The sequence below is a fragment of the Trametes versicolor genome (genome assembly GCF_000271585.1).
Source record: "Trametes versicolor FP-101664 SS1 unplaced genomic scaffold TRAVEscaffold_5, whole genome shotgun sequence".
Taxonomy (NCBI): Eukaryota; Fungi; Basidiomycota; class Agaricomycetes; order Polyporales; family Polyporaceae; genus Trametes; species Trametes versicolor.
Window position 1 is genome coordinate 917,191 of NW_007360325.1, and position 14,982 is coordinate 932,172.

General features: G+C 56.8%; 5 protein-coding genes across 5 annotated transcripts; 1 reads left to right on the forward strand and 4 right to left on the reverse strand.

Annotated features, from left to right (window-relative positions):
* Positions 1–115: 115 nt before the first annotated feature.
* On the reverse strand, positions 116–1,792 carry TRAVEDRAFT_19779 (uncharacterized protein; the record flags this gene model as incomplete). The annotated part of the gene is made up of 2 exons (XM_008038966.1): positions 116–1,555; positions 1,610–1,792. The coding sequence occupies 2 exons, from the start codon at positions 1,790–1,792 to the stop codon at positions 116–118; spliced, it is 1,623 nt and encodes a 540-aa protein (XP_008037157.1).
* Positions 1,793–2,462: 670 nt separating this feature from the next.
* TRAVEDRAFT_64433 (uncharacterized protein) lies at positions 2,463–4,294 on the reverse strand. The gene is made up of 2 exons (XM_008039532.1): positions 4,032–4,294; positions 2,463–3,962 (listed from the first exon to the last, which is right to left on the reverse strand). Exons 1-2 carry the CDS (start codon positions 4,233–4,235, stop codon positions 2,529–2,531), a joined length of 1,638 nt encoding a protein of 545 aa, XP_008037723.1. The 5' UTR covers positions 4,236–4,294; the 3' UTR covers positions 2,463–2,528.
* Positions 4,295–5,566: 1,272 nt separating this feature from the next.
* TRAVEDRAFT_46628 (uncharacterized protein) lies at positions 5,567–7,213 on the reverse strand (the record flags this gene model as incomplete). The annotated part of the gene is made up of 2 exons (XM_008039179.1): positions 5,567–7,018; positions 7,085–7,213. The coding sequence occupies 2 exons, from the start codon at positions 7,211–7,213 to the stop codon at positions 5,567–5,569; spliced, it is 1,581 nt and encodes a 526-aa protein (XP_008037370.1).
* A 1,534-nt stretch (positions 7,214–8,747) lies between these two features.
* TRAVEDRAFT_46629 (uncharacterized protein) lies at positions 8,748–10,473 on the reverse strand (the record flags this gene model as incomplete). Its single annotated transcript, XM_008039180.1, has 3 exons — positions 8,748–9,671; positions 9,818–10,192; positions 10,273–10,473. The coding sequence occupies 3 exons, from the start codon at positions 10,471–10,473 to the stop codon at positions 8,748–8,750; spliced, it is 1,500 nt and encodes a 499-aa protein (XP_008037371.1).
* Positions 10,474–11,345: 872 nt separating this feature from the next.
* Positions 11,346–14,888, forward strand: TRAVEDRAFT_58216 (U4/U6-U5 snRNP complex subunit PRP6). The gene is made up of 12 exons (XM_008039361.1): positions 11,346–11,478; positions 11,534–11,602; positions 11,655–11,828; positions 11,885–12,137; positions 12,195–12,293; positions 12,350–12,646; positions 12,701–12,827; positions 12,885–13,506; positions 13,564–13,822; positions 13,877–14,255; positions 14,320–14,597; positions 14,657–14,888. The coding sequence occupies exons 1-12, from the start codon at positions 11,396–11,398 to the stop codon at positions 14,798–14,800; spliced, it is 2,784 nt and encodes a 927-aa protein (XP_008037552.1). The 5' UTR covers positions 11,346–11,395; the 3' UTR covers positions 14,801–14,888.
* The last annotated feature ends 94 nt before the right edge of the window (positions 14,889–14,982 follow it).

Consider the following 14,982-nt stretch of genomic DNA (forward strand, 5'->3'; position numbering starts at 1 on the left):
TCCCAAGCAATGAGGCCGGCCGTTCCTACATCCAAGCACTCCAAGATCGCGCAGCAGGACGGTAACCCTCCACGCTTTTGGCAAGAATCGTGTCCGCAATGTTTGGCAGGACGGCTCACTCCATCCACATCCGCTCCTGCCTCCTCACACGCGCCATCTCCACCGCGAACCTGTCAATCTGCCGCCAGCTGTCCGCCATATCGTCGAGCTCGACCTCCAGCCGTCCCACGTTCGCCCCGGCCACCTTCCCCACGCGGTTCCACGCAGTCTGCACCGACCTCAGGCTCGGACACAAGTCCGACAGCACGCCCGCGAGCAGGAACGTGTCCGTGCCCTGGTTGATCATCGAGCCGCCCACCCCCAGCGTGAACGGGGCGTCGAGCCCAAAGGACACGCCGTCCGTCGGCCGGTCGCCCGCGTCGAAGCGCGGCTGGAACGCGCCCGCGTCCGCGACGAACGGCAGGCCCAGCGTCGACAGCTCCGGGCAGTGCTGCGCGAGCGGGAACAGCCCGGAGAGCGTGACGCGCGGGGCCCCGGCGTAGCGGCGCAGCTCGGCGGCGAGCTCGAGGGTGCGGAGGCGCGGCCACGCGCGCGCGGCGCGCTCGATGAACGCGTCGTCGACGTCGACGGGGCACCCGGGCTCGAGCTGGAGCGCGGTGAGGTCGAGCGGGAGGAGCGGCTCGAGCGTCGCGGGCGTGACGTTGTGCAGCGAGGACGGGCGCGGGGCGGCCTTGCGGGAGACGAGGCGGAGCTGGTGCAGCTTGCCGCTGTGCAGGCGATGCGAGGGCGCGGCGAGGCGGGCGAGGAACGCGTGGAGCTCGTCCGTGGTTGGGGGCTCGTCGACGATGAAGGTGAGGCTGTCGAGCGCGGAGCTGCGGATCGCGTGGAGCCAGTCTTCGCAGAGGGCGAGCGTGTCGGTGTGCAGCGAGAGGAGCCGGAGGGAGGAGAAGAAGGTGCCGCTGGTGCTCCGTGCGATCTCGAGGAGCTGGGTCGTCGTTGCGCGGTCGGCTTTGATGGAGACTTTCTGCAGGGTGTTCAGTTTGGAGAGCTGGGTGATCGTCTCGAGCGACATCTTGTTCTGCCATGTGCACACGAGAGCTTGCAGATTCTGTTGACGGAAGCCCAGTGCCAGGACGGCTTTCTCGATGGGCGGGCATTTCCAGGTTGGACTTGTGTACAGAACGGTGATGGAGCGCAGCTGCACGGCTTTCTCGCCGTATTCGTTCAGCGCGGTGGCAATCGCTTGCGCCGACTCATCGCTCCATTTGTCCATCTTGACGTTCATGGAGGAAGCGTGCGGGCTGAGCATGAGCTGGAAGGAAGCCAGGGCGTGCACCTCTTCTCCTTGGGCTTGCTCCCAAGCAAAGGAGTGCAGGTTCGGGAGGAACGGCTCCGATCCCAGAGACGTCTTCAAAGTTACGAACGCGTCTCCAGCCAACTTGCCCTCCAAGCGTTGGCTGCTCAGGACGGATGCGCTCAGGGTGATGTCTCTGATCCTAGCGGCGTAGAGCTTGACGCGCGTCCAGTCTTCTGGCTTCGGTTCCGCCACAAGGGACTGAAAGAGAGATGTAATTAGATGATTATTGGCGAAGTGTCTTCCTGAACGCACCACAACACGGAACCCATCACCGTCCCTCGTTTCTATCCAGAGGTCTTGCGGGAAGCATTTGACAAGCGGTATCAAGGACGTCTGGGTGTTCCACAGCGTATCGAGGGCTACGTCCAGGAAGCATCGAGCAGTGCGCGCCAGAGCAGCGAGGGTGCATGGACCATCAAACTGACGGTGTATCATGTCGAAGATGATATGTTGAAGTTCGGGAACGCGTAGGCAACGTCGAGTGGCCGACAAGTCGTGGCCATTAGTAGCGTCCATGTTTTCAAGGTGATGCTAGAGGAGCGACAAAGAGAAGCGTGTCTGGCAATGAGGGCGCGTCGTACAGGACGAGGGAGAGAAGACGAGCTGCGTAGGCTGTGGGTGGGTAGTGCTGGCGGGTGGTTAAGAGGAAAGACGCGTGGGCGGCCAAGTACGTACATGCCACCCCGGTCACTCGCTTCGCGATCGCGTCCAGCGCGGTAACGTGACGCCACTCGCTCACTCATGCCATTGCAATTCGCACCACGACCACCAGTCCGCACCAGCTCAAACTAGTATGGCTCATTTAAAAAGCAAGATCCGACACGAACACGATACGACAAGAAGGAAAGTTACAAGATTTGGAAACGTATACGACACTATATACTAATATCCCCAAGATACCCCGAGCCAGATCTTATCTACAACTTGAAGTACTACGTGCGAAACCTCGAGTCGATGGTAGCTAGCAGCTCGTACGTTTCTGTCACTATACAGGTAGTGTGACGCGAAGAACAGAGAACACCACCATTAAAAACCCTATCTGATTTCGATGTTCAGTCCGGCATGCAATACTGTGCAGTAAAGGAAGTGGAGTACTTGCCGCCCATTCACGTCGCAGTATGGCCGAGGTCGGAGCAACTTTGCACGACGAGCCATGTGTCCTACTCCCAGCTCAGCGGTTGAACCCAAGGGCCTGATCGCCGGCCGGGACCGTTTGGGATTCATTGAGGTTCTCCGCGAGCTCTTGCGCCATACGCAGCCGTCCGTCCAGCCTGGCTGACTGGAACAAGGGGAGAAGCTGCTCAACCTCTTCCCATTTGCTTCCGCGGCCACTGTTCTTGATAACCTTCAAGTTCGGGAAGATGCGCGCAAGGAACGCTGCCACGAATCTCGGTCCGAGTACAGGGGACGGGCCAGTCCAAAGACGGAATAGCGGCGACGTGCTTGCCCTGTTTGCGAGGGGCCCGTAGATGTCCCCTTGGGTGTGGTCCGCGTTGAACAAGGCCTCGTCGTCCCAGCACGTCGCATCAAAGACAAGCTTGAGATGTTCTAGCTTGGGGAAATGTGCAGCAAACAAGGGGAGTACGCGGACGCTTGGCAACACGTCGCCGGGTAGGGAGCAGTCGATGTATAGGTACACCATGCAAGGCCACGCCCTCGCCATGTCGACGCAAAACGTGTCATCGAGTGCATACCGGAAGAAAAGATCGAGCTGAAGGAACTTCAGCCGCTTGAACGCTAAAAGCGGCCGTAGGTGGTGCGGGAGGAGGATGTCTGCATACCTCAACGAGTCGAAATCTTCTCCTATGTCGTGGACCGTTAACGTACGCAAAGCGTCCGGCGAGCACTGCCTACGAATGGAGCTGAAGACGTCCTCAAGGAGAGGGTATGGCGGGGGATTATAGAGTAATAGATTGAGCCCGGTCGCGTATGGCAGTGCTACAACCTTGCTGAATGCGATGTATGCCTCCGGGGTCGAGTGCAATCCCACCTCCTCCAATTGCAGGGTTACTGTGGCATCATAACACGAGGATAGGCGTTCGGAAAGCCACGTCATATCGTTTGGAAGGTGAACGTCGAGACAGCGGAGGGTCTTCGCCTGGATGAGGCTCAGCAATGCAGCCGGAGTGAGGAGGAGATACGTGGAGGAGAAAGATACCAAGGAGGTGAAGCCGCAGGCCAGCGCAGAGACCGCGTTTACGAGTTCAGGGGTGTCGCATTCGCCGAAAGTAGAAGTATTTTCGCCGATGTGGAATCTCTGTAGCACCGGGAACCGCTCTGCGATGATTCCAAAGCTCGCCTCCAAGGTTCTCCGATCGTCGTGCCAAGGAGAATAGGTCTCCAATTCGATTTCGACAAGGTTCGTGCCTACGCAGGTGAGCAGAGACGGCAGATGTTCCCCGGGCAGTAGCTCCGGCGCATACCAACTAATGGAGCGCAGATGGGGGAAGAGTATTTGAGTTGGACGAAGGGAGCATATCGTCGTCCACGCGGTTTCGCTGACAGTCCAGGTGTAGCCGGACTCTTCCGCGCCTAGATGCCGCACGAGGGAGGCATATCGCAAAACTGCCGTCCAGTCTTTCGGCGTTACGACGCGGGTGAAGACCTGTTCAACGAGTCGTGTGCGTTTGAAGTGAGCATTCGCCGAAGAGGATACGAAGAAGGCCGGGCTCACAAAGGAACGCTCATCTTCAAGGACCCAGGTATCCTCCGGAAAGCACTGGAACAGAGGCACGAGGTTCGGGAGATGGTACCACACCATCTCGACCGCTGGCTCGTGGAGCACCCGCGCAGTCTGCGCCATGGCAATCAGGCTGTCCTCGTCTGCATACTCGCAGATGTACCGCAGGACTTCCGGGATGCGCAAAGCGGTATGCATGCCAGGAGTGACTCGGACCGCAGTAGTGAGTTGAATTCGACCAAAAGCGTGGTCTGCGGCGCTGGCGATGTTCAACTTTTAGAGATCCTTCGTACGTATATGCGCAACTTACCCAGAGCCAGATGACCGTTTGAATATAAAGCACTTCTATGTATGGCAGGGCGAGACGGCAGGGCTGGGCTTGCGGCTGGGGTGAGTGAGTAAGTGAGTGAGTAGGTGGGTGGGGTCTGCGGTTGCGACACAATTCAAGTTGGGAGGTCACACGGTATTGAAACTCCGCTACGACGGCACACAATCGTTTCGTACTAACAGCCACTCGGGAACGTTACACGGCTGCATTACAGCTAGTCCTGAAAATGATGAGACAGGTGACAGAACTTTTTCGAGTCCCGAGCGGGTTTGCATCTTCCGACGTATCTTCCGACGCATCTTCCAAGCCATAAGCGCCCGTGCTCTCGCAGCCTTTCATCGACTTTTCAAAGGTTTTCGTGGCTGAGCATCAGTTCTGGATTTTCTATCGATTATGCTCCGTGTTTCTGACGTTCTCTATTTTTCTTGGAGGCATTCGTTCTAAACTGAAGCACATAGCGCAGTCGGAAGTGAGTCTTGGCTCTGGCGGGCCCTTTCCATGCCCACCCCCGCTAAATCAAAGGGCTTAAAATTCTGAGATTCGTAAAAGGGGACATTACGAGCTCTCGCAAGGTATTGAGGGTGTTTTATTCCTGGTTATTGTACATAATTTGCTATGACAACCTCGAAAGGTGGCAAGCATCTGGGCGCCTATGGCTCGGAAGATAGGCTCGGAAGACTTGCTGGAACCTTTATGACATCTCTTGCGAAAAAAGGTTCTGTCACCTGTCTCATCATTTTCAGGACCAGCTGTAATTTTTTCTTCCTATATCATGCACTTTCTGCATGAGGACGGTTCGAGAAGTGAACAGCGAGCCCCACAACACTGCACAACTATCATTTTTCCAGACTGGGACATTTAGGATGACTACGACTCGCTCGAGGGTGCATGGTGGAAAGTCGAGCCTCACGTTACGGTACGGTACCAGGAAAGAACGCCCACTCTGAACACGCCAGGAACGAGGGGCGTTTATATATCTAGTAGAGCGGGTACATCATTGTCAATTTACGTGTATGGCAGCACGGTGCAAGGTCTGGACCACGATCATTGCAAGAGACCCTGTCTGAATCTGAGTCTCAGTTGGACTGCGAATATGCAACGAGAAAAGTGGCATACCATCTAGTACCCGCATCACGTCTCGCGGCACAGCAGTGCAAGAGTATTGTGAGCCGCAGGACCTAGCTCACTAACTGGCAAGAGCCTAGTCATCGACCGAAGCCATCTGGATTTCCACCGGCCCCTCAGCGAGCTCTTGAGCCATGCGCAGGCGTTCGTCTTGCCTGGTTAACTTGAACATAGGGAGGAGCTGCTCGACTTCTCTCCACATGTTCCGCCAGACTCCATCAACTCTCGTGATCTGACCATGTCCGATTGTGTTTAGGCTGGGGAAGACCCGTGCGAGGAAAGTTGCCATGTACTGAACCCCACATATAGGAGACAAGCCGGGGGAAAACGAGAGTACCGTCGATGTGCTCGCCCGGCTCGCGAGGGCGCCATAGATCTCCGCCCGGTTGTAGTCCGCTTGGAAGCCAGCCTCGTTCTCCCAGCGCATGGCGTTGAAAACCAGCCCAAGGTGTTCCAGCTTAGGACAGTTCACGGCGAACGGTGAAAGTGCGCGGACGCTCGGTAGAGCCTCGTGTCGACAACGTGGTGAGCGACCAAGGCGAGCACACCCGATGTCGAGGTGCTTCAGGCAAGGCCAAGCCATCGCCATCTCAGCGCAAAAGCTGTCGTCAAGCGCATACCGGCACGATAACGAGAGGCTAAAACTCTCCAACCGTTTGAATTCCAAGAGAGGCCGGAGGTGGGCCGGGAGGAGAAGTCCTTCACTCTCGGAACCGTTTTCAGGATCTCGTACGTCGATGATCGTTAAACAGTCCGGCGAGCATTGCATGGAGAGGGAGCTGAAAACCTTGGGCAGGAGGTGGCTATGCATGTGGTGATTGAGTTCCAAAAGGAGCTTCATAGTGTGCGGAAGTGTTACCGCCTGGCTGAACGCGAGGTAGGCCCGTATCGTCGAATGATACAGTCCTACCTCCTCCAGCTGCGCGAGTACGGGAGCGTCATCGTGTGGGGATGGGTGCTCGGACAGCGGCGCCATATTGTCTGGAAGGCAAACATAAAGACGACGGAGGGTTTGCAGCCGCGAGAGGCTGAGGATCGCGGCCGGGGTGACACAGAAGATCGTGGAGGTGAAGGAGACCAAGGATGTGAAGCGGCAAGCCATTGTAGAAAACGCATTCACGATTTCAAGAGTGTCGCAAGGGTCACCGAGACCAGGGTACTGGCCACAGCGGAGCTCCCGTAGCCCTGGAAAGCGCTCTGCGATGATACCGAAGCTGGCCTGCAGAGCTCCATCGTCGTCCCGGGGCGAGGGTTCCCCCAAGTCGATTTTGACGAGGCTCGTGCCTACGATGGTAAGCAGAGATGGCGCATGCTTCTCACTGCGAAGGAGCGGCAGTTCGCCCCAATCGATTGAGCGCAGATGAGGGAAGAGGATTTGGGTGGGCCGAAGGGAGCACATGGTCGTCCACGCAGAATCGCTGACATCCCGGTCGCAGCTACAACCTAGTTCTGAGCCGAGCTGCCGTACGAAGGAAGCGTATTTCAGGAATGTCGTCCAGTCTTTCGGCGCCAGAGTACGCGTGAACTCCTGTTATGCCGTCACGTACGTTCGATATGAGTATTCCCGGAGAATGTGAACGGAGAAATTACGCACAAGATACACATCGTCTTCAAAGGTCCAGGCGTCCTCTGGGAAGCACATAAACAGATACGCGAGACACGGGAGTTTGTGCCATATCATTTCGACGGCCGGTTGATGAAGCACCCGCGCAGTCCGTGCCATGGCAAGCAGGGTGCTGTTGTCCGCATACTGGCAGATGTGTCGCATGACTTCTGAGATGCGCAAAGCAGTATGCATATCGGGAGTGACGGTAGTGCTAGTGAGCAGCCAAATTCGAGGCCAGAATCCGCTTAACTAAGAGCCTGCGGGTCCGCAATGTTCAACTTATGAAGATCCTTGCGCGCACATGTGTCACTTACCGAGAACGCGGGATACAGAACTTGAATGTAAAGGGCTTCAAGTTCTATGGAACGGCGAGACGCTTGAAGGTGGGTCCCGGGCGTTGCGGTTGAGTTGGAGGGCCTAGTATTAGAACTTCGCTATGGCGGCTCTCAAATCGTTATGTACAGCCGCTGCCAGTGGCGGGAAGTACTTACCAGTGGAAGCAACTTCGCGGAGCGCTAGCCCAGCGCGGCGGACTCGAACACAACTATTTACGTTGTCATGTATATTCGTCTGCGTAAGGACAGTTCAAACGAAATATCGATTGACTGGCTGATGGGGTTGTTTCTTAACTGGACCGACGGGAGAGTACATAGCCTGAGACAAGGACCGGCGCATGCAACATGTTGAGTAAGTACTAGTACTTGAACAGAAATCTCGCATCGACCTGTCAGCCTCTCAATGTTCTGTGCCGCGGCGATGTTGCCTACTGAGTATGCATACCATGCTTGAGACAACAGTGAGTTTATGTCCCAAGTTACATGCACTGACTATGTATCCACTTTGATGGCCGCTGTGATTGCTTCTCACCTCGTGAACTCATCGCCCAGATTAATCCGCGCAACAAGGCACAGCGTCGGGATTGGAGGAGAGTGGATGATGAGAACGTAGATAGATAGGTCTGCCAGAGCGCGGTCTGCAAGTGGCTATACTATAGTCGACGAAGGAGACCCACCGGGCGGCTGTCACTAGGCCGGTGCCCATCGATATCGACTGATGCATGATGCTGCCGCACGCAGGAACAAGGTTGCAGAAACCGGCAGCGTGCAGAGAACAACTTGAAAGGACTGGACGTGTATGTTTGAGCGACAGGGTTCATCCGTAAGGGTCGCAGGCGCATATTGGGTGGTCAAGCAGGTCAGTAACTTTGAACATGAGAGGCGAGATGGAGGCTAATCTCTCGGCGTTTATACTCCAATCTGTGGTGTCTGTATTCCGTCTGTAGCATAGTCGTCTGTTAGTACAGTTGATACTATCTCGCATTCTAGAGCCGCGAGTTGTGCATTGAATTATTCATGAGGGGCCACACGGTGGAGGCTTGACTTCTCCAAGCGATTGTGCTGCGAAATGCTTGTATACGATTCCAAGAAGAGCGCAATATACTAGCCCGGTTTGCATTACGAAAGAGTCACCGGTGGGGCCGACATGCTCATGGAGACATCAAACAGCCTGAAGTCCAAGGCGAATGCATCGATCCTGTTTCAGGTCCGGTAAATATGAGTACGAAGGATATTATCAAGGTAGGGAATGTCACTTACCTCGCCCCCACTATATCATAAGCGACTGTAATCTCCGCTACATTCCGGAGCTACACTCATCGAGTAACAGCCACCTCCGAATCCCCGGGTGCGCCCGTCGTAGAGAGATCCTGAGTGAGCCGCAAGCGTTCGTCGTTCCTGATGCGTTTGAACAAGGGTAGGAGTCGCGTGGCCGTATTCCACCGAGCCTGTAGTTCGCGATCGAAGAAAGATGTCTCTTTGATTTCCTTCAGGCACGGAAAGATGCGGGCAAGGAACGCTGCGATGTACTCCGGCACGAGAATAGGGGAGTCGCCGACATAAATGCTGGATACCAACGACGTGCTCGCCCTCTCAGCGAGGAGCCCGTATATCTCCTCCCGCGAGTCGTCCGCGTTGAAGGATGCCTCATCTTCCCAGAGCTTTGCGTCGAAGTCTAGTCCAAAGGTCTCCAGCTTGGGGCAATGCACGGCAAACGGCGGCAGCGCACGGACGGTCGGCGATACGTCACGGCCGGTGAGGGTGCCAATGCCCCCAATGTAAAAGTGCTTCAAGTGGGGCCACGCCTTCGCCATATCGCTACAGAACCCGTCGTCTAAAGCCTTCCGGCCAGGGATATCGATGAACACACGTTCTAGACGCCTCAAGTCCAGGAGAGGTCGTAGGTGTGCTGGGAGGATGATCGCCTCATCGGCTGCGTCGTTTCCCAGGGAGAGGAACTCTTGTATGTTGATATCCTTCAAAGTGTCCGTAGAGCATTGCGCACGGATAGAACGGAAGTAGTCCCCGATGAGATGGTTTGGCCGCCTATACTCGATCCACAACACGAGCGTTATAGCGTGATGAAGCGTCACCGCCATGCTGAACGCGACATAAGCCTGCGGGGACGAAAAGAGCTCCAAACGCTCCAAAGATGACGGTATTGGACCATCGACGTTTGAGGTTGGACTCCGGGATGGCCACGGCGCATCGTCAAGGCGCACGTTGACGGAACGAAGAGTCTTCATCCGTAATAGGTTAAGCATCGCGGCCGGGGTGATTGGACAAGCCCGGGATGTGAAAGACACCAAAGAGGTGAAATGGGATGCGGATGTAGGGAGAAAGGACCTGAGTTCGCGAGTGTGGACGCTCCATGGCAGCCGCCAACGTCAAGCGCCCGTAGCATCGGAAACCGCTCCGCCATGATGTCGAAGCTTGACTGCATTTCGTCCGTTACGTTCCCCGCAGGGTGTTCAAAGAATGTAAGACCCACGCGGAAGAGGTGGGGTCCTGTGCAGATGAGGAAGGATGACAGGCACCTGATCGGAAGCTCGATTTCTCCCCAGCGAAACGAGCGCAGCTGAGGGAAGAGGGTCGCCGTCGGCCGCAGGCAGCACATTGCCTCCCAGGCGGCCGCGTCCGCATGCCTCGAGCGCAAGGCCCATGGCGGCTCATAGAAATTCCCATTGACAAAGTGTCGCACGAGGGAGGCATACTTCAAGAACACGGTCCAGTCCTTGGGCCTCAAGATACGCGTGAATTTCTGTCACCCGCGCGCAAGGGAACGGTGCGAAGTAAGTTAGCGATCGTTCCTTGAAAAATGTTACGAGAGCGCGGACTTACGAATGTGTCACCCTCAAAGGCCCAACAGTCCGTCGGGAAGCATTGGAGGAGGGGGAGGAGGTCCGGGAGTACACGCCAGAGCACATAGATAGCCGGTTCATGGAGGACCCGGGCGGTTTGCGCCATGACGGAGAGTGTTACCGGGTCGGCCAATTCGCAGATGTGCTCCAAAACATCGGTGACGAGCAGAGTCGTATGCATAGTGGTGACAGAGATAGAGGAGGACATGAACCGACAGTGCTGGCTTGGCGATGCACCTTATGGCTTCAATGGGGCGCGGCTGAACGAGTTGGTTGCTTGGGTACTTCAGGCGGGCACAACCGCTGGCCGTCACGTTGCTCGTGGTGCTGCGGTAAGCTTAGCAGGCGGTTAACTTTAAACTGGTCCCCTTCAGGATGTGAGACGCCCACATCGCGGCCTGCATCCGAAGCAGTTTAAGGGCGGCGTACCATAGACGACGAGGTTATGAGCCTACTAAGCGGCGGGTACCCGAAACGCACCCAGACTAGGAGAACAATGTGATGATTCACGCCAGACATATTTCAGAATATTGGTATGACTTAGCCCATCCTGTGAGTGAAGGGATGAGCTCCATCCTGCTGCTTGAAGCTTGCGCATTGCGCAGCGCCGGTAAGTTATAACATCGCTTGGAATATGACGCCACCTTGCTCACCACCCTTGTCCTACCTTGAATCCTTCATCACTTCATTTGTATTAGAGCCGTTATTCTGACTTGATAGTTAGCTTATTCCCGGGCCAGCGAGTCGGTCGTTGGAAGCGATAAACCAACTTCAAGTTTTGCGAACGGTTGCGAAGGCCGGGGCCCGGCTTGGATTAATATTGTGACCGGAGTACCCTCCATTAAGTGAGATCCACCCTGTTACTGTCCTGTTGATTGATCTGCGGTACGCATCCTAGAGTTAGAGAGGCAGAGGAGGAAATCGAGGCTACTAACCTGGTTGGCGCAGGCCAAGTGCAGGCGCCCCAGGGCGCTAGCTTGGGCATAGCAGCAGTATGCTGAGCGCTTCTTGATTCGTACACCTTGTCCACTCCCTCAACACTGAGGCTACGACAGTAGTCGCGCCACGCGCCCTTCTCTTCCCCGCATCCGAGTGCAAACATCATGGCTGCGAAGGACAAGCCCAACAAGCTGGCATTCTTGTCAATGCCAGCGCCGGCATCCTATGTTGCAGGTCTTGGTCGAGGGTCAGTACAGTTAGGTCCGTCTAGAGTGGCTGCATGCTCATGCTGCATCCAACAGCGCTTCTGGTTTCACGACCCGGTCGGATATCGGTCCTGCTCGAGAAGGTCCTTCGGCCGAAGTCATCGCGTAAGTGACGCAGTCCTCTCCGTGTTGCCTTCTCACTCACTAGGCAACACAGAGAGGCGCAAGCGAAGCGTGGAGAGGAGGCGGAAGTCGACCCGGACCAGTTCCAGGACCCCGACAACGAATACGGACTCTTCGCAGGGACAACATATGAGGCCGACGATGAGGAGGCGGACAGGATATATGAGCAGGTGGACCAGAACATGGACGCCCGGCGGCGCGCGAGGAGGTGCGTCCCTGCTATACTTGCCCTATGTCTCCGTCTGCTGACGGTCGTCTTCACAGAGAGGCGAGGGAGAATGAGGAGCTGGCAAAGCACAGAGCGGAACGTCCCAAGATCCAGCAGCAGTTCGCCGACTTAAAACGCGGCCTTTCCGCGGTTACAGACGAAGAATGGGAGAGCATTCCTGAGGTGGGCAATCTTACGAGGAAAAAGCGTAAAAAGGACGAGAGGTCATTCGTTGTATCCGACAGCGTCATTGTCGGAGACAGATCTCGGACTGAGTACGAGACCTCGCTAGACTCGCGACAACAGGCGGTACGTCCTATACTCTATGCTGAGTGGCTGCTGAATGGTATTGACTGGAGCCTTCAGAATGGAGGAATCGAGACCCCCGCAGAGAATGGCACAATCACGAACTTCGCGGAGATGAGCCAGGCGCGAGACAAGATTTTGTCGCTCAAGCTGGACCAGGTAAGTGGTCGCCGTCACTTAGTGGTTTCTAGATGTTTACACCTCGGATCTTTTAGGTCTCAGGAAACGTCACTTCTACTGGCCTGCAGACAGCGATAGATCCCAAAGGTTACCTTACTTCGCTCGACAGCGTTGTGCTCAAGACGGACGCTGAGATTGGTGACATTAAGCGGGCACGCATGCTCTTCGACTCCCTCGTAAAGTCTAACCCGAAGCATTCACCTGGATGGATTGCCGCCGCACGTTTGGAGGAGCACGCTGGGAGGATGGTCGCGGCACGCAAGATGATCAAGCAAGGGTGCGAGCAGTGTCCCAAAAACGAGGATGTCTGGCTCGAGGCTGCGCGGTTGCATGTAAGCCTCTAAGCGCATCGTTTCACAATCTGTCTTCTAACTGCTTTTACATAGAATAACGATGATGCCAAGGTCATTCTAGCCAGTGCAGTGCAACACGTCGGCCAGAGTGTGAAGATTTGGATGGCTGCGGCAGACCTAGAGCACGACGTCAAGGCAAAGAAGCGTGTTTTACGGAAAGGTGCGACTTTTCTTTGTACTCCGCACGGTGCAGCTAGCCTAATTAGCCCAATACCAGCTCTTGAACACATCCCGAACTCCGTCCGGCTGTGGAAGGAGACGGTCAACCTAGAGTCTTCTGCTGTAGATGCTCGTATCCTTCTGTCTCGTGCCGTCGAGGTCATCCCGCAGTCCGTCGAGCTCTGGTTGGCACTCGCCCGCCTCGAGACGCCTGACAAAGCCAAGGCCGTACTCAACAAGGCTCGCAAAGCCGTCCCAACCAGCCACGAGATCTGGATTGCCGCTGGTCGTCTGCTAGAGCAGGAAGCATATGCAACTGAGAAAGCCCAAGAGCAGCGCGACAAAGAACTGGCGGCGGTTGACAAGACAATCGAAGCTGGTGTTCGCGAGCTTCGCCGCCACCAAGTGCTCCTGACCAGGGAGCAATGGCTGAAGGAAGCCGAGCGGTGCGAGACCGAAGGAGCAATCCGGACATGCGAGGCGATCATCAAGGCGACGATCGCCATGGACATCGAGGAGGAGGACCGTCTTGACACCTGGACGGGCGACGCGGAGGCGGCGGAGGCGAAGGGCAACATCGGTGCCGCTCGGGCGATCCTTGCCTACGCGCTCAGGGTCTTCCCTGACAAGAAGAGCCTGTGGCGTAAGGCTTCCGATCTAGAGAAAGCGCGTGGGACAAAGTGAGTGATCTCCGCACCACCGACGATTGGCGGGTTGCTAACTGGTGACCGCTTCAGGGAGTCGCTCAATGCTATCCTCGAACGCGCAGTGCACCATTGTCCACAGGCAGAGGTGCTGTGGCTCATGTGGGCGAAGGAGAAGTGGCTCGCAGGCGACGTGCCCGCGGCGCGCGAGGTGCTCGAGCGCGCGTTCGTCGCGAACTCGGAGAGCGAGCAGATTTGGCTCGCGGCCGTGAAGCTGGAAGCGGAGAACGGCGAGCTCGACGTCGCGCGCGAGTTGCTCGTCCGTGCACGCACTGTAGCGGACACGCAGAGGGTGAGTCGCTTGGCACGTCTTTCACCGATATCCCCGTATTGATCCGTTCCTCAGATCTGGATGAAGTCTGCTGTGTTCGAACGGCAGCAAGGCCAGCTGGACAACGCACTGGAGACGCTCGCCACCGCGATCAAGAAGTACCCGAAGTTCGCCAAGCTTTACATGATCCAAGGTCAAATTCATCAGCAGCGCAAGGACCACGCCGCGGCGCGTGCGTCGTTCACGTCTGGTATCAAGGCATGCCCTAAGGAAGCAAACCTGTGGATCCTCGCGAGCCGGCTCGAAGAAGCTGACGGGAAGAGCATCAAGGCGCGCGCGTTGCTGGACAAGGCGCGATTGGCGAATCCAGGCAACGACGTGCTCTGGGCAGAAGCAGTCGGCGTTGAGGAACGCTCCGGGGGCGCTGCACAAGCGAAGACAGTTCTTGCGAGAGGTCCGTCCATCCTGCTTCTCATGGGAATCGCTTCTTGATGCTAACCACACGCACCATCACGCAGGTCTGCAGGAGTGCCCGACATCTGGGCTGCTGTGGTCGATGGCGATATGGGCGGAGCCGCGGCCGACGCGCAAGGCGCGCTCCGCGGACGCGCTGCGGAAGGCGGGCAGCGACCCGTGGGTACTCTGCAGCGTCGCACGGCTGTTCTGGGCGGAGCGCAAGATCGAGAAGGCGCGGCACTGGTTCGAGCGCGCGGTGTCCGCGCCCGAGAACCCGAGCGACACCTGGGGCGACATCTGGGCGTGGTGGCTCAAGTTCGAGCGGCAGCATGGGGTCGCGGTGCGTGCTTCTTCTGTCTGGCGTGCGAGCATGTCGCTGACAGATGGTCGATTTTGCAGGAGCAGCAGGAGGGCGTGATCAGGCAGGCTGTCGCGGCGGAGCCGCGGTACGGGCCTGCGTGGCAGCCAATCGCGAAGGACGTCGCGAACACCGGGAAGAGTACGCGGGAAATCCTCGAGCTCGTGGCGGGCACGCTGCATTGAGGCGGGGCAGGCTTGGGAGATTGGGCTACGGGTTCTCGCCGACGTGCTTGGTGTGTACGAGTAATTGATTGTGTATCTGATGTGTGTTTGTTCATCAGGCAGTGACCGCAGCTGTGCGGTTGGCTAACGGCGATAGGATTGCAGCGGTCAGTCTCTTTCTCTCATCCTCGTTTTCGTGCTCG